The sequence below is a fragment of the Heptranchias perlo genome, chromosome 28, assembly GCF_035084215.1.
Source record: "Heptranchias perlo isolate sHepPer1 chromosome 28, sHepPer1.hap1, whole genome shotgun sequence".
Taxonomy (NCBI): Eukaryota; Metazoa; Chordata; class Chondrichthyes; order Hexanchiformes; family Hexanchidae; genus Heptranchias; species Heptranchias perlo.
Window position 1 is genome coordinate 30,121,972 of NC_090352.1, and position 22,423 is coordinate 30,144,394.

At 41.0% G+C, this 22,423-nt stretch overlaps 1 protein-coding gene across 5 annotated transcripts in view; it reads left to right on the plus strand.

Moving 5' to 3' along the window:
* vps53 (VPS53 subunit of GARP complex) overlaps window positions 1–22,423 on the plus strand; it is a 188,242-nt gene that overhangs the window by 28,405 nt on the left and 137,414 nt on the right. For 4 of the 5 annotated variants that reach the window (XR_010968530.1, XM_068008319.1, XM_068008320.1 and 1 more), the window contains 3 exons: window positions 16,663–16,749; window positions 18,663–18,778; window positions 20,370–20,489. Coding sequence is in view for 4 of the 5 variants with exons in the window: in XM_068008319.1 (XP_067864420.1) it covers window positions 16,663–16,749; window positions 18,663–18,778; window positions 20,370–20,489 (323 nt within the window). In the remaining variant the exon portion in view is untranslated. Of the gene's footprint in view, window positions 1–349; window positions 427–16,662; window positions 16,750–18,662; window positions 18,779–20,369; window positions 20,490–22,423 lie in introns of those variants that run through there. The other variant, XM_068008323.1, reaches the window with a different exon arrangement.

Below are 22,423 nucleotides of genomic sequence, written 5' to 3' on the forward strand. Positions count from 1 at the left end.
ATGACAGACTTCATAGCCAAGCCTGATCCTGTCCCTGCCCAATGTCTGCATACTTGCACTTATTGGTCGGGCTCAGTGGATTGTAATCGTGAGCAGGATTTATGTAGCAATCCCCCTCCCCCATGTCCAGTTGCTGGGGGCAATTGTACTGTAATCCCAGCTGAGATCTGTTATCTGGGCATGGACTGACAATTTAACCTGGCACTTCCTGTACTGTATGGCTCAGTTCTGCACTGGGCAGTGAATTTACAAACCGAAAGATCAGGAAGCACACAAGTTTTTATTTGGTTATAATGAAATTAAAAGTTTGATGTATTCTGATTGCAATTATAGGTTTTCCTGATCTCCACCAAATGATTGAATATCCAGTGTCCTGCAACATGGATAAGAACACGTCTGTAGTGTATTGTCCAAAGACCACCTACTGTACGTAACCCTAGCATTCAATTTGAGCTTTCCCATGAAAGCCAGATGTTGCCTTTTTAAGTGTTGTGTACAAGGGGTAAAACTGTTCATGAAGCCTTGCTGTTGTACGATTGCGATAAGCCACATAAGTTGAAAACAAAATTTATAAAAAGCCCCTAGTTTGATTTGGAAATAAGAAAACTGCTCAGAGTTAAATTGCCAGTTTGCACAAAAGTGTGACAGGAGTAAAATGATGGCAAGCTACTTAAATGAAGTCGTGTTGGCGAGATGGATGAAGCTCTTTCAACACATCTCTTAACACCCTGTTACTTTTCACTAATGATTCTTATAAACGTCAAAGGGCTCCACAGAGATGTGTCCGATTAATATGGAGCATTTTTTGGAAGGAATGGAATTAAATTGACTATCATTGAAATATTCTCTAATTTTTATAATGCTTCACTCTAGAATATAATTAAAGTAATACTCTGCTCAGGTATTGTATTACCACAGCATCTGGTGGGTGCTTTGCTTACAGATAAGTAGGGAAAACCCAAGGAGAGTTGCAGTAGCTGTATCTTTTAGCTGGCGAAGATGTCCGATGTAGGGGGACCACAGAGGGGGAGGGGTGAAAAGTACTTTTACAACAAAACATTCATAATACAGTGGTGTGAATATTCTGTGGTAGGTACAAAAATGTAGTTCTGTCTTTCTAGATTATTTGCTATGCACCAGAATTTTGATCTGAATATAAATTCCGTTACAAATTAAAATGAGAAAATATAACTTGTGAGTTTGTGGTCTTTAGACTTTCTACATAAGTCTTAATTTTGGACAACCAAGTTTCTCAGACCAACCCCCACATAATAATTTTACTGATTCTTGCAGGGGAATTTGGTATGATCCCAGGAAATGCTATTCCAGATGCCATTGATATAAAGGCCCTGTGACTGTTATGTTTACAACTGGCCTTGAAGTTCCAAACTTTACAGGGTAAATGTCATTGTGCTCACATCATACCAAAATACTGATGGCCCTTATTACCCATAAAAGCTGGGGCACTGAGTAGTAGAGTGAGTTAGTACACTGTGACTTTTATTGCTGGGACTAGGATTTGAATCCAGACAAATTGATGGGATGAAAATCTCCTTTTTCTGCAAGATGCAGTGGACCATTGCGAAATGAGTTTGGCCAGGCCTTAATAGGTGCACATGCACAGTTCATAATTCTGCACTGTTTGGCACCACATTGACAGTCTCATTCAGAGAAACCACAGATGACTAGAAATATCAGTGGTGCATTGTGGTATCCTCTTCTGAATTTGGGTTATGGTTACATGATGGAGTTAGAGGGTGTTTTACCCTGCATCTGACTTGTGATGTACCTGAACTTGAATGCATGATGGGTGCACATGGTACACGATGTTCTCCTCCTTGATCACAAAGAAAATCTCAAAAGATGTATTGAAAATAATAATGGGCATTACAGAGCCCGGTCAGATGTGTTCATCATTGGGTATCTATAGTTGTAGAGGTGACTTCCCCTATTGCCATGTCTCAATATTGCCACTTATACCAGAAAAATCAGTATGGATTTACATCCAAGCCAAAGTAACTCTGGAACCAAAGTTTACTGAGACTCCGCAGTGTGTGCAGTTCTTAATTATCAAGAAACTTTGTCCCTTCTTTGCCAGTTTCCAAATTTCACAGTGTACTATAACTAAAACCAAATGTGTTCTGGTAGGTAGTTATAACTGAACTTCGAATAACTTGATCTGTAAAGGTTTTTTTTAAAAGAAAAAGTTTTCATTTCTTCCCATTATCACAAAGAACAAACATATGAGTTTGGCTTTATTTTCAACTAAGGTACATGTAGCCAATGCAAACGAAATTGTGATGTGTCTTCTGAATCTGATACTTTGATGGCTGCACGTTGACTTTTATTTTCAGTGCAGGTTCCAATCCATAAATTAGGATAACAGGGAGTGGGTCTGTTTTTGTAGTACAAGGTTACTGAAATTTCCTTTGATTTATATTTCTTTGAAATCTCACGCAGTTTGTGAGGAGGCTGCCTGTTCGAGTGAGTTATGCCAGCTTCATTGACTTTTGGAAGGAGGCAGAAGAGGAGAGGAAAGAAGAAGAGAAATCAAAACAGAAAATGCTGGAAATACTCAGCAGGCCAGGCAGCATCTGTGGAGAGAGAAATAGAGTTAATGTTTCAGGTCAATGACCTTTTGTCCGAACTGGAAGAAGTCATCGACCTGGAACGTTAACTCTGTTTCGCTCTCCACAGATGCTGCCTGACTTGAGTATTTCCAGCATTTTCTGTTTTTATTTCAGATTTCCAGCATCTGCAGTATTTTGCTTTTGTTTTAGTAAAGAAAAAGAGAAGTCAGGTTGAATGGCCTTCGGGTCAGTCGCTTCATGGTGAGCGACCAATGCTTGTCTCGTGGATGGCGACATCTTGCCCCTTACCAAAGCCCCGCCCAAACCATCACGGTGGCAGTGTGGGAAATGGTAAGAGCAGTTAACTGGAAAAATATGTTGAGGGGGAGGGGGGTTGAAATTGGATTTTGGTTGGAAGAAATGTTCCAACTAAGACTTGCAAAAAGGGATTCTTTGTCTCTAAGTATCATTCTCTCCCTGGAAAATGTGGTGTTTATAATGGCTGGCTCTTTGTAATGCCCAGCCATTTAAAATTGGAAATAGATTCCAAACAACATACTGGAGAGTATGTGGCATGCAGGAACGTAAGAAATTTAATGCTTTTGAAAACCAGAAGGTCAAGAGGTTTGTACCGGGGGATCTAATATTACAGAGAATAAGAACAAATATCTCATCTTGTGAATAGTTCCAGAAAAAAAAAACGATGGTGTGCATGTTTCTTAATACCCAAATGCACACTAACCATAGAAAGGATTGCTTTATTTTTGTGCTGCAGTCAGAAGTGGTGGCGTAGTAATCAGACATTCTTAGGTGTTGGTTATGGCTTGTGGCTGTCTCGCTCCTTTACCTTGAGAATGTGGAAAATCCCACTCAGTGGAATGCGTTTCCTGTGCACACTGAGCAGGCTGGGTCACTGGTACTATAGTGCTCACTAAGTATTTTTCCACACAGTGAAAGAAGCATTCCTTCCCCAGCTGTAATTAAAGATCAAGGTTGTCATTTTATAAAGTATCTTGGTGTTAAAAGAAAATTTTCCCCTAAACTTACTTTTTACTCGTGAAAGTTTTTACAAGATAAGTTGGAAGTAATGCAACAAACCGTGCAAGAAATCCTGCATTATTATGTTTAGCAGGAAAAAAAAAGCAAATGCATCATTTGTTTTCAGTGATGCGGGGTGTAAGATGGACGGACAATCCGATCCCATCAGTTTCCCGCCCGGTGGGGTAGGTTAAAATTACAACCCCGCCACCCCGCCCGAGACTTGGAAACGTTTGGAATTACCTGTTACAGACGATGCAGTTGTCAGTTAAATAGAATATCCGTAAAATATTACACTATAAAAAGCCTTCTCCAATGGCTCAAAAAGCTTATCAAATGAATAGCTGCACCATGCAGACCAAGAAGGTCCCCGGTTTGACCTGCAGTCTGTGTCGAGGTTGCTACTCTGAAGCAGGATGGCGATGGGGATGCTACATTTGGTCTCAATGTCCCTGGGTTAGGGAGGGAAAAATTGGCCAGTGTTCCCACCCCTGGTGGTCATCCAACAACCCCTTGTGGGAATGTGCACATCGAAGGAGCACAGGATTGGGTTTGGCTGTGATGCCCATCACATGGATGAACAGTCTGCTGTTTCTTACGAAGAGTGTTCTCATATGAATGTACAAGGTGCCCAATGCCAGTGGAGCCACACTCCTGCAACGAATGGACTCCTTTAGAAGGGAAGGAGGAAAAAAAAGTCAGATGTACTGGCAGTTCCAGTGTGCTGTGCCCCATATTGGTGAAACACCTGCAGTTCCTCAAACATTAGTCGTTCTTCATTGACATGGAGACTATAAACAATTATAACATCATCAGACCAGCCACATTTTTGTATGACAGATACAAGAATAAATAGCTGTGGTCCACTGCGTAAAGTGCACTGTGTAGAATATGTTTTAATTGACATTATTAAGATGACAGAGCTGCCTCGTGGAAAGGAGGCGAGGGGGTGCAGTAGTAACAATAGTGATTCTGCATAGTACCTTGGCAGATCTGCAGCATTCTGGCCTATTGGAATATTTAAAGCTTGGTTTTTAAAATATCTTTATAAAAAATGTATAAACATTCTTTTATATCGCACGGCAGCAAATCAACATACTGTAACAATACTGTAGCAGTCCACGAGTAAATGTCCAGCTTTATGTCATTTGTGGAGAGGGAGTGGATCCAGGAGCTTGAGGGGCAAAATATCAGTGGAGGCGCTAGTAGAATTTGTCCAGTAGGATCAGAGGGCTGAGGAGGAGAGTTGACCATGAGCCAGCAGAGGGTGAGCCTGGGTAACAGCTGTTAAATGGTAGGAATGCACAGAATTATGAGCAGGAGCTTGGAGATCCAGTCCAACCCAACCTAGTCCAGTAGACAGGGATGTTGGAGTAGAGACAGTAGCCATAGGAAGCAAGTGCGTAGCAGCAAAGCAGAGAACATTCAGCAGCATCCAGAGCAGGATGGGAACCATCAAGAACAGATCAGAGCTAGTCCAGCGTAGAATGACAATTCCCAGTGGAGGAATAAAAATTGAGCCTGGCTGAGTCAGATGATCATGGGTTCAGCATGTAATCTCGGTTGGCACTTCAGTGCAGTCCTGAGGGAATGCTGCACTATAGACGATGCCATATATTGGACATTAAACCAACGCGCTGTCTGCCTGCTCAGGAAGATATATATAGGCATTAGGAGGTTGTGAGAGCAGTTTGGGGAAAATAGCCCTCTGATATCTTCCTCCCTATTTCTCTCCGCCCATGTGGGGAAGCAACTCTCACATTGCCACACCAGCATGATGGAGATTGTCCATTTTCCAATGTGTAGTGGTGGGTGAGGAGACCTGAAATCCTTCTATGTGCACTCAATGGCACATTGCATTGTACAATACTGCAACATCTCACTATCCTGATGTCAGTAGGTTTCTAAGTTTAATTTCCGTGAAAGGACACTTAACTGATGAATGTGCTTAAGTTGAAGAAAGGGCTGTACCATCACACATACACACTTGTCCATAGAGTTGCTCCAATAAGAAATGGAAATCTTCTCCAGTGGAGCTACTCGTTATTGGTTGGACTTGCTTTCTTTTGCTCACCTGGAACATTTATTCCGATTGGCCCAGCTGACCTCAATGACAGCTCCCCTCTCAATACAATGGTGCGGTGTTTCCACGGTGCTCAGGTGCGGTGTTTTCACTCGTGTTACACACCATTTTAGCAGTTAAACAATAAACAAAAACCGAGGAAGTAAAGCACATACAACAATCAAAAAAAAACACTCGCACACTTTACTTTTCGTCTTACCATTTTATCGACAAGTGCCACAAAAAGGACCTTGATTTGTCCTGCAGAGAAACACAACGTGTGAATATGAGTATTGAGATCATAAGCCCAACAACGGTGTCTATCACTAATTTTTTAATTTACTAATCAGGAATGCAATTAGCCATGGCTGGATTTGCAATTAGCCACGGCTGGATTCTCAATTAGCCACATGTGATTAGAGGCTAACGTATTGGATAACACTGTCCTTGGTCATGATTGGTGGTGGGAGTTAGGAGTGTAACTTGTTGAGAGTCTAGCACTGCTATTGTAGTGGCAGGCTGCTTCTGTTTAAATCAAAAACTACACACACCAAATATAGCGTGAAGTGTGATTAATTTGGTTAACTTATAAATTCTTTAAATATGATAGTAACCTAAATTGGTAGAAATGTAATTGCATAATCTATAGCATATAGCAATGTAACCTTTTTTCTGTCTAACTATGCATCTTGGATTCTGCTTAGCTTGGTACTTTGATGTGGGTTCTTGTTATGTATTTTTGTACCGCTGTCCTTAGTCAGAATTCTTTCTGCACCTGTGGAGGCTGCAAACTCGCTCCAGGGGATGAGTAGTTTTTTATGTGTCTCTGCAGTCTGTATGTCTCAATTCTTGTTGCTGTGGGTTGGGTCTGTGAGAATTTGTTTTCTTTTGCAAGCTTCTTGTCTCATTTACTTGCAGATCATTCCACACCATTTTTCCAGATCTTAAACATGCCTGCAGGATTTTGGATCACTTTCTGTGTCATCACTTGCTTGATAGCCTTACTTCTCTAATCCAAATTTAACACTTTCATTGATACAAGCCTACATATTGACAGGGATCAAAATCCCCATTTGTCCATCTGGGTCAAGTGAAAACCCACTAGTACAAGTTCGTAGTTATAGTTATTTATGGCTGGAGTGAGGTGCGTATTATTCAACTTGCGATTGTAACACAAAGAAAATGATGATGACTGCTGTACATACAATCTGTTGTCGCTTAAGAATACAAGGATTCTTTGGCTGTGAAATTGCATACATTGTTTTTGGATTCCAACCAAGACTACCCTATGATGAAACTTGGGTGGTCCAAATATGAACTGGAAATGGTTGGTGGGGGGCGGGTGCGCAGGGTGGAGGGGAGACTGACTGCTGCATCTATCTATTTATAATACATTTCTTACATCTGCACCCACTTCTTGTATACAAAACTTTATTTTCTGTTGTCATGTTTGTCACACTTTTGTGCCAGCTTCTTCCATTATACATTCCTATGTGCACCTTTATAATGGAAACTACCTATGTAAACTTGATATGCTGGAATTCTCCCCCAAGCCAGTGGTAGCATTATAACGCCTGAGTTTTGCATCTCCTAGCTCCTCTGCTTGTACTGCAGAGAAACCTCTATGCTCCAACCAACTCTACTACTTCCCAAATTGCTATAAGTTTTGCTATTTAATTATAAATAATATCAAATTGAAGTATTACATATAATTAAGGACATAATGGTTGACTTTCAAATGGGGACTGAATTATGTCAATGTGCCCTTGGTCCAATTATCCCCCAGCCTCTAACCCTGCTTGACCTGAAGATTAGATTTGGTCTTTACTCCCATGAAAGATAGACTAGTGTGTATGTGTGTGTGTGTGTGTATATAGTCCCCTTGTGCCTTTTGAGAGATCTGATTGACCCTTATGGTGTCCCAATCTCCCTACCATTGACTGTGGTGGCCTGTTCTGATTGTTTAGTAGTAACTGTTAAGTTTTTGGGGTTTCTTCCCTTTTTTACTCAAGATATATTGGCTTCTGTGCTTCAGACTATTCTCGTAGGTGATCCTTGCTTCCCATGTGTATTCACTTGCTCAGGTGTGTAGGGAAATTCATAGTGTGTCCAAGGAATGAACAGAGAACTCTCTTTAGTTTATTTCAGATACTGGTTTTATCCCATGCCTTCATGTGGTTCTCTTCAACTGAAGATGGAGGTAGAACTGGCATCTCCACATCACAGCTCTAGACTAGATTTTGATTATGCTTTAACTGCTAAATAAATTTATTAAACAGTAAAAGAAGAAGAGAATAGGAGCAACAACAAAACATTTTTACAGTAGTTGTTAAGCTTAGCTGGTTGATCATATAGTAAAAATAATAAATAATTCGGCATTCTGTGCTAAACTATGATATAGGCGATATCCTTACATAATCCACAGAAGTTATCAGGTCTAACTATCTATCTGTTCTTCAAAGGCTACAAACAGATCCTCCGATTTGAACCAGCCAGGCAAAGAAATACTTCCAGAAAATGACCGGGACCAAGCATATTTATATATTAAACTCAAAGAAGCTGTAAATCAAACTTAATTTGGACCAACTCTAAAAGATGCTTCATTTTTGTCATAGTAACCACATGATCATTCTTGAATCATATAGAAGGTTGGCAGCCATTCTGACCAGCGACCTGTTTGATGAGAAGCTTTCTATGGACTTGCAAAACATATAATTTATTCTCCACTGCTTAATTTCAGTTTTTACTTTTCTAGCATTTTTACAACTCAACACTTCACAGCCTGAATTGGTTCGTTGAGCGGCCCAGGTAGACATAGCTGCCATCTGTTGGATCTTTTACTGCAGCTTTGGATAGTTAGGTTGTCCCACTCCCAAGAAAGGTTGCCAACCCTCCAGGATTGTCCTGGAGTCTCCAGGAATTAAAGCTTAATCTCCTGGACACTGCTGCAAGCAATCCAGGAGAAAAATCATAGGGGCATTAAATTTTTTTCCCCCATTTTCTTTGACCACTTTCATTTATTAGTTATAAAAATATTGGCGATCGCAAAAACAGCTGCTTGGCTGGGTGAGGCGGGAGGTCATGTGATGAAACCTCCAGGAATATGTCCAACCAGAGTCGACCCTACTCCCAAGGCGACCCATTTTGTTCTATTTTTATTTTAATTTCATGTTTCCTCTTACACTGGAGATTCTACTTCACGTTTCCCATTGCCGCTCCTGTATGCCATCTTGCTGCAGACTCCTAATTAAGGACTCTGAATCAAGATGGCACATTAAGGAGTGCACATTGCTTTTTTTTTTATATTGGCTCAATAGAGGCTGGGTATTCTGCAGCAATTGACTTACCTCCTGATTCCCCAAAGCCTTTCCACCATTTACAAGGCACAAGTCAGGAGTGTGATGGAATACTCTCCACTTGCCTGGATGAGTGCAGCTCCAACAACACTCGAGAAGCTCACTACCATCCAGGACAAAGCAGCCCACTTGATTGGCACCCCATCCATCACCCTAAACACTCACTCCCTTCACCACTGTGGCTGCAGTGTGTACCATCTACAGGATGCACTGCAGCAACTCGCCAAGGCTTCTTCGACAGCACCTCCCAAACCCGTGACCTCTACCACCTAGAAGGACAAGGACAAGGGCAGCAGGCACATGGGAAAACACCACCTGCAAGTTCCCCTCCAAGTCACACACAATCCCGACTTGGAAATATATCGCCATTCCTTCATTGTTGCTGGGTCAAAATCCTGTAACTCCCTCCCTAACAGCACTGTGGGAGAACCTTCTAGGCAGCAGCTCGCCACCACCTTCTCGAGGGCAATTAGGGATGGGCAATAAATGCTGGCCTTGCCAGCGATGGCCATATCCCATGAACGAATAAAAAAAATGTTTCTGCAAGCCCTTACTTTTCCTTTTTTCTTTAATTTATCCCTTTCAAAGATTATCAATAAAATACGGGATCATTATTTTTGGTATTTGAGGCTAAACAGAGATGAATGCCATTTTAAATCCCAAAATGTAATTTTTATTTTAAGTTTCAGTCAACAAAATTAAACACATTTTCCTTCACTTTTACACATACTTCTACTTTGTATTCATTCCTTACAAACATTACTGTCTTCTACCAGATTGATTTGGTACAAAAACTTTCAAAAAGGTGTTTGTTTTTTTGCTACAAACTATATCATTTTTAACTAATTCCCAACCACACAAGAATGTTTTTTTTCACTATCAAAAGTGTACGATTGAATTTTACACTGTTTGAATGTGTCATGTGTTATCGGTGTCTCTTCCCGGGTGTCTATCATGGGTTTCGAGGTCACACACCTAGGAATAGTCCTGGCAAAAGTATAGAATTACGTAGAATTTAAAGCACAGCTTAAAAACACACAAAACTAGGGATGAGAGAGGGAGACTAAAATCAGGTACAAACTCAGGAAAATTTAGATGATTTCTTCCTTTATTTGTTCTGTAAGCATATTTACAGGAAATCACTTTCCTGCAAGAGAGGAGATAGGGAGCATGTGATATTTTCGTCTGTAGAGCCTATTTTGTTTACTTAGTGCACCATCACGCCACTGGATTTCTATCAACTATTTCCTATATATCTACATGTTTTCCTGTTCTCTTTTTCCTGTATCTGCTTTCTCTCTTCAAATGCGCAAACAACACAGTGTATGTCAAAAAGTTTGAAAACAATATTTTTAAAATTTCTTTTTATCTGTGAGCAGCAACTTGAGCGATTGACTGCTCTTACATAAATAAATAAATAAATGAAACCATACCCTGCTGGCACCAGCTTCTGATAAGTAATATACTTTTAAACTCTAGAGTCTCGTTAAAAGAAAAATCAGTCTTATGACACTCTCTTCTAGTCAACAGCTGCTAATAACAAACCCATCAAAAGCATTTTGCCCCAGATTCCACAATGATGGCACGTATGTGCACCTGGAACACAACTTTCGAGTTGTTCCACTGCATTTGCAGGTAGCCATTTTCTTAGAGTCGGGTAATACCAAATTTCCAAGACTGAGTCAAATTTTAGCCAATATGAATTGAGTTGCTTTTTTATATTAGGAACAGGATTATACAGTTCAGCCTCTCAAGCCTGTTACACCATTCATAAACTCCTTTTACCTGCCCTTGTTCCATATCCTTTGATGCCCTGACCCAACACAAATCTATCGATCTCAGTCTTGAAAATTTCTATTGACCCAGTATCCACAGCCTGTTGGGGGAATGAATTCCATATTTCCACTACCCTTTGTGTGGAAAAAATTCTTCCTGATTTCATCCTCAATGGCCTAGCTCTAATTCTAAGTTTGTGCCTCCTTGTTCTGGATTCCCCTACTAGAGGAAATAGCTTTTCTGTATCTATCATATCAAATCCTTTCATCGTTTTAAAAATCTAGATTAAATCACCCCTGAACCGTCTAAACTCAAGGGGAAACGAACCAAGTTTATGCAACCTGTCTTCATAACGTAACCCTTTAAGCCTTGGTATCATTCTGGTTAATCTATGCTGTACCCCTTCCAAGGCCAATATGTCTTTACTGAGGGTCGGTGCCCAAAACCGAATGCAGTATTCCAGATGGGGTCTGACCAAGGCTTCGTACAACTGAAGCGTCTCTTCCTCACTTTTGAATTTCAACCCATGTGAGACATAGGCCAACATTCCATTAATTCCATTAGCCTTTTTGATTACTTTTTGTACCTGTGCACTAGCCTTTAGTGATTTGGGTACATGTACACCTAAAATCCCATTGCTCCTCCACAGCTCGTAGTTTCTCATCACCAAGAAAATATTCCAATTTGCCTTTCTGAGAAAAAGTAGATAGCTTCACACTGCCCCACATTACAACAAATACGTCGGGAGTTTCAGTTGCCTCATAATGAATTTTATAGATGCCTGAAAATTAGGGAAGTACTGAAAGATTCCATTGGAACACACAAGTGCTGACCCATTCTCATAAAGGTTTACAAGAAAAACAGATAAATCATATTTTGTAGTTATAGTATGCAAAATATTCAATAAAGTAGATGAGCGGTGTAATTGGAAGGCTTCAGAAGACTTAGGAAGACCACCCGGTAGATGAATTTGCACAATCTAAGTGGAGCACAATTTGAATGAATGCCTATTTATCATCTAGCAATGTGAGGGTGCGGTTAATGCAGTTTCTTTCGTCTGGCTGGAATTCAAAAGGTCAAGCTCCTCACAATTGTTCAAATAAAATAAATACATGAATTTTGTTAATGAACTCTCTTGTTAGGAGTGCGCCATTTTTAAAATCGCAGTGTTTTCTGAAGATTTGCTTTTGAAATATTTGGGATCATATACCTTTTTGAAATATTATTGCGCCTTTGGCCAAAGTGACAGTTGGGATAATATAGGCACTTTATGGTATTACACAAAATCTTACTTCAGCCCATAAAGCATCAAAGCTTTGAATGGACGACTGTTTGAATGTATTGACTATTAACAGGAGTGAGACTTGTCTTACGTTTGGGTTTCTTATCAGCCAGTTGGTTTAATCCTGCATCAAAGTTGTGTGAATATGGATTCAGATCACAAGCTTGCCATTTTCTCTGGAATCCTTCAATAAACAGCACATGTCTAACAGTGGTTTAGCATTTAAGACACAACAGTGCTACTTGTTGTTTGAGTGACAGCCATCTGGATTTGAGGTCTTGTGAATTTGCTGAATTCCACAGCCAGCTGGCTTTAGCTGCTGACATTCCTGGTCACTTCAAAATGTGCAAGTTGGTTATACTTGAGACCCTACAATAATCGACTTTCTGTTTCATAGAAAAGGAGTTGTTAATTTTGTCAATATGTCTCCATGGGCTGTTCTTTCAGCCACAGAGTAGCAGTGGAATATGATGTTGTGGCCTGAAAATAAGTAGTAATATAAAAATACTGGATCCTCTCTTGTAACGTGTGCGCGGGTGGGGGGTGTTTTTTTCAGAAGTATAAAAACTAGTACCCACTGACGATGGTACCGGATGTGTATTGTGTGTTTTTGCAGTAAAAAGTATTATTGTAAAATATGTCTGGTTCATTTGGGATTGGATTCCACAAATGAGCCACAGAAAAAGGAAGAGACTTTTTTTTCCCAAACCTGGAAACCAGTGGAAGTCTGAAATATGAAGTAGCGGATGACCTTGTTTAGACTGGAAAAGAGCAGCATCCGTTTTCCACCGATCACCATTTCAGCTTCAGTTGTTTTAAAAAGGGATCTTTCTAGATGCAGACGATATCGGAAGTTGGACTGTCAGTAATTAGACCACTGCAGCAGAATGTAAATAACATCAAATAAAAATTAATACAGCTAATTAATAACAGAAATTTGAAACTGAACCAAAGGATTTTTATTTGTTACAGATTCAGTTTCAGCCTGACAAAAGAGGATACTGGAAATTCAGGCAATTACTTTAACCCCATGACTGCTGAATTTCATTACCAAACATATATTTTGAACGGTGCAATTGTTTTGATTTGTACTAATGACATACTAAACTGAGCAGAAACACTTCAATTCTATTTTTTCAATTTAAATACCCCCAAATATGCAGCCATCTACATAAATATTTATTGGGTTTGTGCTGAGTATTTACCCCAAGTCAGAAGCCGCCTGCCAGTCATGTTGACCTCACAAACTCCATTTGGTGTTCTTGGAGATCTTACCAGTAGCTTGGCGCAAAATGGTTGGTAGTAAAAACCTGGTCATGCATGAGCACACCAGTCAATAAGGACATTCCAAATATCATTACTTGTGTATTCCCATCCATTGGATGTTGATATAGAAGTATCCAACAATAACAACTTGCATTTATATAGCGTCTTTAACATAGTAAAACGTCCCAAAGCGCTTCAAAGGAGCGTTATCAAACAAAATTTGATACCGAGCTACACAAGGAGATATTCGGACAGGTGACCAAAAGCTTGGCTAAAGAGGTAGATTTAAGGAGCGTCTTGAAGGAGGAGAGAGTGGTAGAGGCGGAGAGGTTTAGGGAGGAAATTCTAGAGTTTAGGGCCTAGGCAGCTAACGGCACAGCTGCCAATGGTGGAGTGATAAAAATCGGGGATGGGCAAGAGGCCAGAATTGGAGTAACGCAGAGATCTCGGAGGGTTGTAGGGCTGGAGGAGGCTACGGAGAGGGGGAAGGGCGAGGCCCTAGAGGGATTTGAAAACAAGGTAAATAACATGCCTTAATCATAGAATCATAGAATCATAGAAGTTACAACATGGAAACAGGCCCTTCGGCCCAACATGTCCATGTCGCCCAGTTTATACCACTAAGCTAGTCCCAATTGCCTGCACTTGGCCCATATCCCTCTATACCCATCTTATCCATGTAACTGTCCAAATGCTTTTTAAAAGACAAAATTGTACCCGCCTCTACTACTGCCGCTGGCAGCTCGTTCCAGACACTCACCACCCTTTGAGTGAAAAAATTGCCCCTCTGGACCCTTTTGTATCTCTCCCCTCTCACCTTAAATCTGTGCCCCCTCGTTATAGACTCCCCTACCTTTGGGAAAAGATTTTGACTATCGACCTTATCTATGCCCCTCATTATTTTATAGACTTCTATAAGATCACCCCTTAACCTCCTACTCTCCAGGGAAAAAAGTCCCAGTCTGTCCAACCTCTCCCTATAAGTCAAACCATCAAGTCCCGGTAGTATCCTAGTAAATCTTTTCTGCACTCTTTCTAGTTTAATAATATCCTTTCTATAATAGGGTGACCAGAACTGTACACAGTATTCCAAGTGTGGCCTCACCAATGCCCTGTACAACTTCAACAAGACATCCCAACTCCTGCATTCAATGTTCTGACCAATGAAACCAAGCATGCTGAATGCCTTCTTCACCACCCTATCCACCTGTGACTCCACTTTCAAGGAGCTATGAATCTGTACTCCCAGATCTCTTTGTTCTATAACTCTCCCCAACGCCCTACCATTAACGGAGTAGGTCCTGGCCCGATTCGATCTACCAAAATGCATCACCTCACATTTATCTAAATTAAACTCCATCTGCCATTCATCGGCCCACTGGCCCAATTTATCAAGATCCCGTTGCAATCCTAGATAACCTTCTTCACTGTCCACAATGCCACCAATCTTGGTGTCATCTGCAAACTTACTAACCATGCCTCCTAAATTCTCATCCAAATCATTAATATAAATAACAAATAACAGCGGACCCAGCACCGATCCCTGAGGCACACCGCTGGACACAGGCATCCAGTTTGAAAAACAACCCTCTACAACCACCCTCTGTCTTCTGTCGTCAAGCCAATTTTGTATCCAATTGGCTACCTCACCTTGGATCCCATGAGATTTAACCTTAATGTCCTGATAGGCTGTGCCATGGGATAATAGGAGGTGGATTTTCACCAGTGCTTTCTCCACAAGCAGCAGTATAAGAGCAAGCCAAGTATTTGTCCTGTACAGTGTCTCAGAATGATGGCGCTGCAGTTTGAATTTCCCCAAAACCGGCTGAGTTCCCAATATTAGTGGTGCTGCTGTGGAGTAGTAGCAAGTGGAGGTACTTTACTCCATGGAGGGAAAATTGGTGCCATCCCTGGGGTGCGCACTTCCCTTTTATTTTTCCCTGCAAGGAATTGCCTTACTTTTCTTGGCAGCTCTCCATCGTGATTGGCTTGAGATTGAGTATGTTTCCATTTCTTATCTCTCCCCCTTCTGCTGCAGTTCCTAGATTAAGCAGCCTGAAACTACAAAACTTTTTTTTTAAACAGCTTCTGTGACCAAATTGACTTCTTAATTTCACAGTCACCATGCAGAGACTTGAAAACATGAACCCCCACATCTACCACTCTGGCACATGGAGCACCATGGCTTATTCTGAACACGAGTTGGCTATTCTCCACCAATCTTGCACTTGTAACTAAGTAACACCCTGGATTTGTTTAGCACTGAAATGCAAGGAATCCTGCCAGTATTGCACGCAGTATTGATTTTGATAAGTGAACCAATCCTCCATTCTTATACATGGTTTCAACAAGTGCTTTCCTCATGTCTATAAAACACAATTACGTTTCCCGGATCAACTTTGTAAAGGATAAGAGAGAGAAGTTATTTGTTCTTCTGTCCAAATCAGAGAATTTTTGGAGAGTAATTTTTATTGTGCAATATAACTTATTGCACAAGACTTATTACTATGAAGCTGTTCATTTTTAAGTGAGTTCAATTTGTAACAAAAAAAGCTACCTTGCCTCCTCCAGAATCTATTGTAATAATCTTTTGATGAATTACTGCAAGCCATAGTCTCTGATCGATTTGTATGACATTTCACTCTCTCTATTAGTGCCATTTTTTTCAAGTTTATTGTGGCCAGTTAAGTTTCAAATACTACGTTATTACATCATAGTACAAGGCAACAACTTTGGTGGATACAGGTTCACCCCACAGCACAACGGAAAAGTTTGAGAATCCCTGAAGTGCTTTCTGCAAAACGTATAATGGTCCATGAAATTTTAAGGAAGTGAACAAATGTCTGCTTCCAACACTGCTCAGTCTTTACTTTCTTATCAGTATGGATAAAGAAGGGTTCAGGTTGGTTAGAATGTAACACTGGGTACACACTTAAGGGGAGGTAGCAGTTCTTAGCCAAAAAAAAAACCTGATACCAAATAAATTATTAAGAACAGCTAGGAGGGGTTGAGTTGGTTCTAATAATTTTGAAAAAAGAAACTTTCATTAATTGGTCTTGAATTTGGAGCAAATGTGTTAATGGAATGTTGATACGGACCGAGCAGCTCAAACATTTAGATTTTTTGCTATTTTCTATAATTTTGATTTTACTGACCAAGCGAGAGAGCCCTCTGTTTAAACTCTTGATGGATGGTTGCAAAAACAGGGTTGGAGGAAACGCTATTGGCTCTTGTCATTAATGTTCATTCCTGGTTTGCCCCAATCTCTGTTCAATACCTGTGTCTTAAACTGTTACCATTCTTGTTGTACAGGCTTTGGAAGAAGCACAAAAAGCCATTCAGCAGCTATTTGCCAAGATTAAAGACATTAAGGACAAAGCAGAGAAATCAGAACAGATGGTAAGTCTGACGCTGAAGGAATTATTTTGATTTTTAAGAATGAAGTGCTCCATTTTTCATATGAGCTCCATTGGAAGAACTAGAGTTAAATGAGAGGAACATCCGTTAAGCAGAGAATTCAAGAGGAACAGTGATGGTATATTTTCAGGATTTTGAATAGTTGAAATTAATAATTTTTAATAAATTCACTGATCATTCTTTCCCTTCCTCAATTGACATGAAATCACAAACTCCACAGGGAAGTCTTCCGTTCATGCATTTCCCCCCAGTTGCTTCCCTTCTGAAATTTGTGACATACTAGTTCCATAGGTAATGGCAGTCCTCCAGCACCTTAATTGTCCATGCTTCATGGTGTCAGCACGGTTTGAACTGTGGGAGGTATGACAGCAGAGTCTGTTGTTGCCTTCACTCATACTTGTACTCTTTTCAGCAGGCACCATTTGATTGGAAGTGGGAACATTGGCAGATTGGCCTGAGTTGCTGAGGTGAATTAAAGTGTTCCCACTGTCACCCTGGCTGCTGTCTAACTGTGCGTAGCCTAGGGATCAAACCTGGGATGTTCCTGGTCTATACACTTCTCCACTAAGCCACAGGGTGGGGAGGGCACGGGAGAAGTTCTTTGTATGACCATTTTAATGGGAGTGCACATGCTGGGAAAAGGTATGGCGAGGGGGATACACCAGCAACATATATAATCCACAGTAATGGGTCCATTGTCTATGTAATGTTCAGGGGCTATTTATAGATCTTTCATTGTCCACCCATTGTTGCTAAATATTTTCTAACATATCTCATACTTCATCATAACCTTTTTTGTTTCCAATTTTCTCTTTTCCCTCCTTTGTGAAGGTGTTGACTCTCTTACTGAGGTTCGACTCCAAGGGCGCTGGTTACCCTTATGTGTGTTGCTCATTGGGCAAACGTGAGTTTTGACAGCTGGTGTAATTGTGTTCACCTATGGGGACATTACAGCTGTACCAGATCCTGTCTTCATCTGTCGACATGTACTCTTCCAGCAGGGGTCGTGCTCAGCAATCAGGAGAGGGAACTCTGGGTATTTTCCCCCTCCTTTTCTTCTAGGCTTTTAGAGCTAATTGTCGCGCCAATGCTAATCAGCTAACTCCGCACAGATCATAAAAGCATACATAATCGATGAAAGCTGGAGAGAAGAGAGTTTGTGGGATTGCATTCACAGTCAATTGTTGTACTTGCCAAGTTATTTTGCAACATCTAACAGGCTAGTGGTCCATGCAATGTAGTTATATTTTAAATTTTTAGTTTATGGATGTAGGAATTGAGAACAGGGGCCCAACATCAGCTTCTTAACAGCTCCTATAGGCACTTAGAATGGACCAGTATAGTTTGTCGTAGAAATAACCTGTGATTAAATTAAAGTTGTCACCACGTGATAAAGAGGGAAACATTTTAAAAGGAAATAATGTTTGTTTCAACAACAACAATTTGCATTTGTACATTGCTGTTTAAATAATAAAATGTCCCAAGGCACTTCACATAGGAGAGAACGGAGCTGTAGAGGATTTTAGGGAGGTGGTCAAAGATGCAGTCAGGATTTGAGGAGGTTTCTTTTTAAAGGTGGAGAGAGAAGTCGCAAAACAAAGAGGTTTAGGGAGGGAGTTCCAGAAGATGGGGCCAAGACGGCACAATTACAAAGAATGTACAGCACAAACAGGCCAGTCGGCTCAATAGTTCTATGACGGTGTTTATGCTCCATGTCTGCCTCCTCGCACCTTTCTTTATCCAACCCTATCAACATATCCTTCTATTCCCTTCTCCCTCACGTGTTTATCTAGCTTCCATTACATTTATTCAGCCCATATTGGCTTGATAGAAATGGTGTACATTTAGGAAACATGGCCTCGCTGGAGATGACCTTTTGAAACTCTGTTCTTTAGGTCAAGGAAATCACACGGGATATTAAACAGCTTGATCATGCAAAACGCCACCTCACTACTTCCATCACCACGCTCAATCACCTGCATATGCTCGCAGGTGGAGTCGACTCATTGGAGTAAGTAGCCATCAGAAGCAGAGCTGTGTTACAGTTTGTGGTGTGGATGTGTTTTAAGTGTGCTGTCATGTCAGCAGGTATAGGACAAATAATTGATTGTGAAAATTGAACTAATTTGGCTAATTCACTCTGTCTTTAGTCAGGTTTAAACAGATTAAATGCTAATAAGGTTGGTAACTGATAGTGGGTGTAAAGCAGTTTACGAACAGAGGGAAAATAGAGCTTAATGGTAACTGGATTCCGTTTTACTTTAGTAGGCAAGACTATAGAATGTGAAAGTCATGCCAGTGTGAGGAAGTTGTGCGGGTCTTTCACGCAAAAGGTTTTTGGTGCATGTTTTATTAATAATGAATGAAGTTTTCCAGTATTCCTAGAGAGGGTATCATAAATTTGACCTCATTTTTAAAAACAATGTAGAATATAATTTCTCCCCTCCCCCCTCTCCTTTCCTGAAGCTGATGATTCAATCTGGGTTATGAGATTTTTGGATTCTAGGGGAATCAAGCGATATGGGGACCGGGTGGGAAAGTGGAGTTGAGGTTGAAGATCAACCACGATCTTATTGACTGACGGAGCAGGCTCGAGGGGCCGAACAACCTATTCCTGCTCCTATTTCTTGTGTTCTTGTTATGGTACCATGAGATTCTGCAGTCCACCTGTACTTCACCCAAGTGGCAATTTTGGATGTGGGAGCTGAGTGTTGGCAAGCTATTCAATCTTATAGCCCGAGACATAGTCGAGCCCAATTCTATCCCATGGGACCTCCATACATTACACATTTTTCAGCAAGAGTTCTGGATTATCATCAGAAATGGGAACCTTGGTTGATTTCTTTTCTCTTTTCCTTGCTAGGGGCACTGAGGCCAATTGTAGTTCCCCAAATCCTACCCTGGCTAAGATCAGCTAGCTCAGCACAGGCTGAACGTGGAACTTTCTGGTTTGTGTAATCTAGTATAACATCGCGCAATGCTTTCACTTACTAGAGCATTGGGTGGAGCAGAATACAACTAGTTAATGGTCAGCTTTGCCTTGATATGGCTTTAGATTAATATCTGCATGATCATTATGCACTAAGTATTAATATTGCCACTTGGCAGCTAAAATATGAGCACTTTGTGCTATGACATAGTTTGACTGAACATGTAGAGTTATATGAATTCTTAATTGAACAACATTTTAGGCTTCTCCATAACAGTTCACAAGATAGGGAATAGATAATTGGTTTTAAGCAGTGCCACTCTGTATCGAATTAACTGCGTCATGCAAACCTATTAATCCTTTTTTTTTGGAAATGTAGCATAACTTGTTTAGGGAAACATCTCGTTATTACACTTTTTTGTTAATAAAACACAATCACCTTGACAATAGACCAAAAAGAAACAGGTGTATATATTGTGGTGCATGAGTGCATTACAATATTGTGAAATCCTTATCACTAATATAACTCTGTATTCTTAAATTATTATATTAGAATATCATTGGAATCCAGGCCATCACTGTATGGATGAGCAGTTTTATCTCATTTATAGTATTTATAAATTGGAAAAAATTCATGAGTTGGTGGCTTTGAGTGCATATTTTATTTATGCAGGGCTATGACTCGCCGCAGACAGTATGGAGAAGTGGCTAACCTCATGCAAGGAGTGGTGAACGTGTTGGAACATTTTCAGAAGTACATGGGCATTCCGCAGATCCGCCAGCTCTCTGAAAGGTAAAATATCAAAGCTTCTGTTCAACTTGAGGTCACTTCTAAAGTGGTTTCCTTGTAGAAGCAATGCAGATCTGGATTTATTTAAAAAGATTAGCAACTCTTAGTCCAAATTCACATGTGATCCCTTTGGTTTTTATGCAAACGCAGTTTGTCTATCTCCTATTGCTGTATCTCTGTTGAGATAATTTGTTGAAATTGGCAACATCTCTGTATCCCCTTACCCCTCTTCCAAAAGGTCAAATGGAGTAAGCAGATTAGGTTGAACATCTAACCTTTCAAATGTTTGCGGGTTGGGTATCCTGGGGATAGCTGTCACTCAGGCTTGCTTGTCTTTATAGGTTTGCATGGAATGGTCAGAACTCTTGGCAGATGAATTTTTTTTTTATTCGTTCATGGGATGTGGGCGTCGCTGGCGAGGCCAGCATTTATTGCCCTTGAGAAGGTGGTGGTGAGCCGCTTTCTTGAACCGCTGCAGTCCGTGTGGTGAAGGTTCTCCCACAGTGTTGTTAGGAAGGGCATTCCAGGATTTTGACCCAGCGACGATGAAGGAAGGGCGATATATTTCCAAGTCGGGACGGTGTGTGACTTGGAGGGGAATGTGCAGATGGTGTTGTTCCCATGTGCCTGCGGCCCTTGTCCTTCTAGGTGGTAGAGGTCGCGAGTTTGGGAGGTGCTGTCGAAGAAGCTTTGGCGAGTTGCTGCAGTGCATCCTGTGGATGGTACACACTGCAGCCACAGTGCGCCGGTGGTGAAGGGAGTGAATATTTAAGGTGGTGGATGGGGTGCCAATCAAGCGGGCGGCTTTGTCCTGGATGGTGTCAAGCTTCTTGAGTGTTGTTGGAGCTGCACTCATCCAGGCAAGTAGAGAGTATTCCATCACACTCCTGACTTGTGCCTTGTAGATGGTGGAAAGGCTTTGGGGAGTCAGAAGGTGAGTCACTCGCCGCAGAATACCCAGCTTCTGACCTGCTCTTGCAGCCACAGTATTTATATGGCTGGTCCAGTTATGTTTCAGGTCAGTGGTGACCCCCAGGATGTTGATGGTGGGGGATTCGGTGATGGTAATGCCATTGAATGTCAAGGAGAGGTGGTTAGACTCTCTCTTGTTGGAGATGGTCATTGCCTGACACTTAATGAGTAGCATAAACACAGTGATAGAGAAGTCTATGGCCTAACTCTTTCTGCTCTTGTTCTTGTGGCTGAGAGGAGGAGAGTGCATGTTGAGACTGCAAAAATCAAAATCAAAAGTTAGAGGGGAATGATTTTTAAATATTTATTCTTGGGATATGGGCATCGCTAGCAAGGCCAGCATTTATTGCCCATCCCAAGTTGCCCTTGAGAAGGTGATGGTGGACCTTCTTTTGAACCGCTGCAGTCCGTGTGGTGAGGGTGCTCCCACAATGATGTTTGATAGGAAGCTCCAGGATTTTGACCCAACGACCATGAAAGAATGGCGATGTATGTCTAAGTTAAAATGGTGTGTGACTTGGAGGGAAACTTGGAGGTGATGGTGAGGTGAGGTGACATTGATAGTAAGGGATGAAATCAGAGCAATAGTGAGAAAGGATATTGGTTCAGAAAATCAAGATGTAGAATCAGTCTGGGTGGAGTTAAGAAGCACCAAGGGGCAGAAAACACTGGTGGGAGTTGGCTATAGGCCTCCAAACAGTAGTGGTAATGTAAGGGATGGGATCAAACAGGAAATTAGAGATGCACGTAACAAGGGTACTACAGTAATCATGGGTGACTTTAATCTGCATATAGACTGCCAAACCAAATTAGCAATAATACTGTGGAGGATGAATTCCTGGAATGTGTACGAGATGGTTTTTTAGATCAGAACGTTGAGGAGCCAATCAGGGAGCAGGCTATCCTAGATTGGATATTGTGCAATGAGAAGGGGTTAATTAATAATCTTGTTGTGCGGGGTTCTT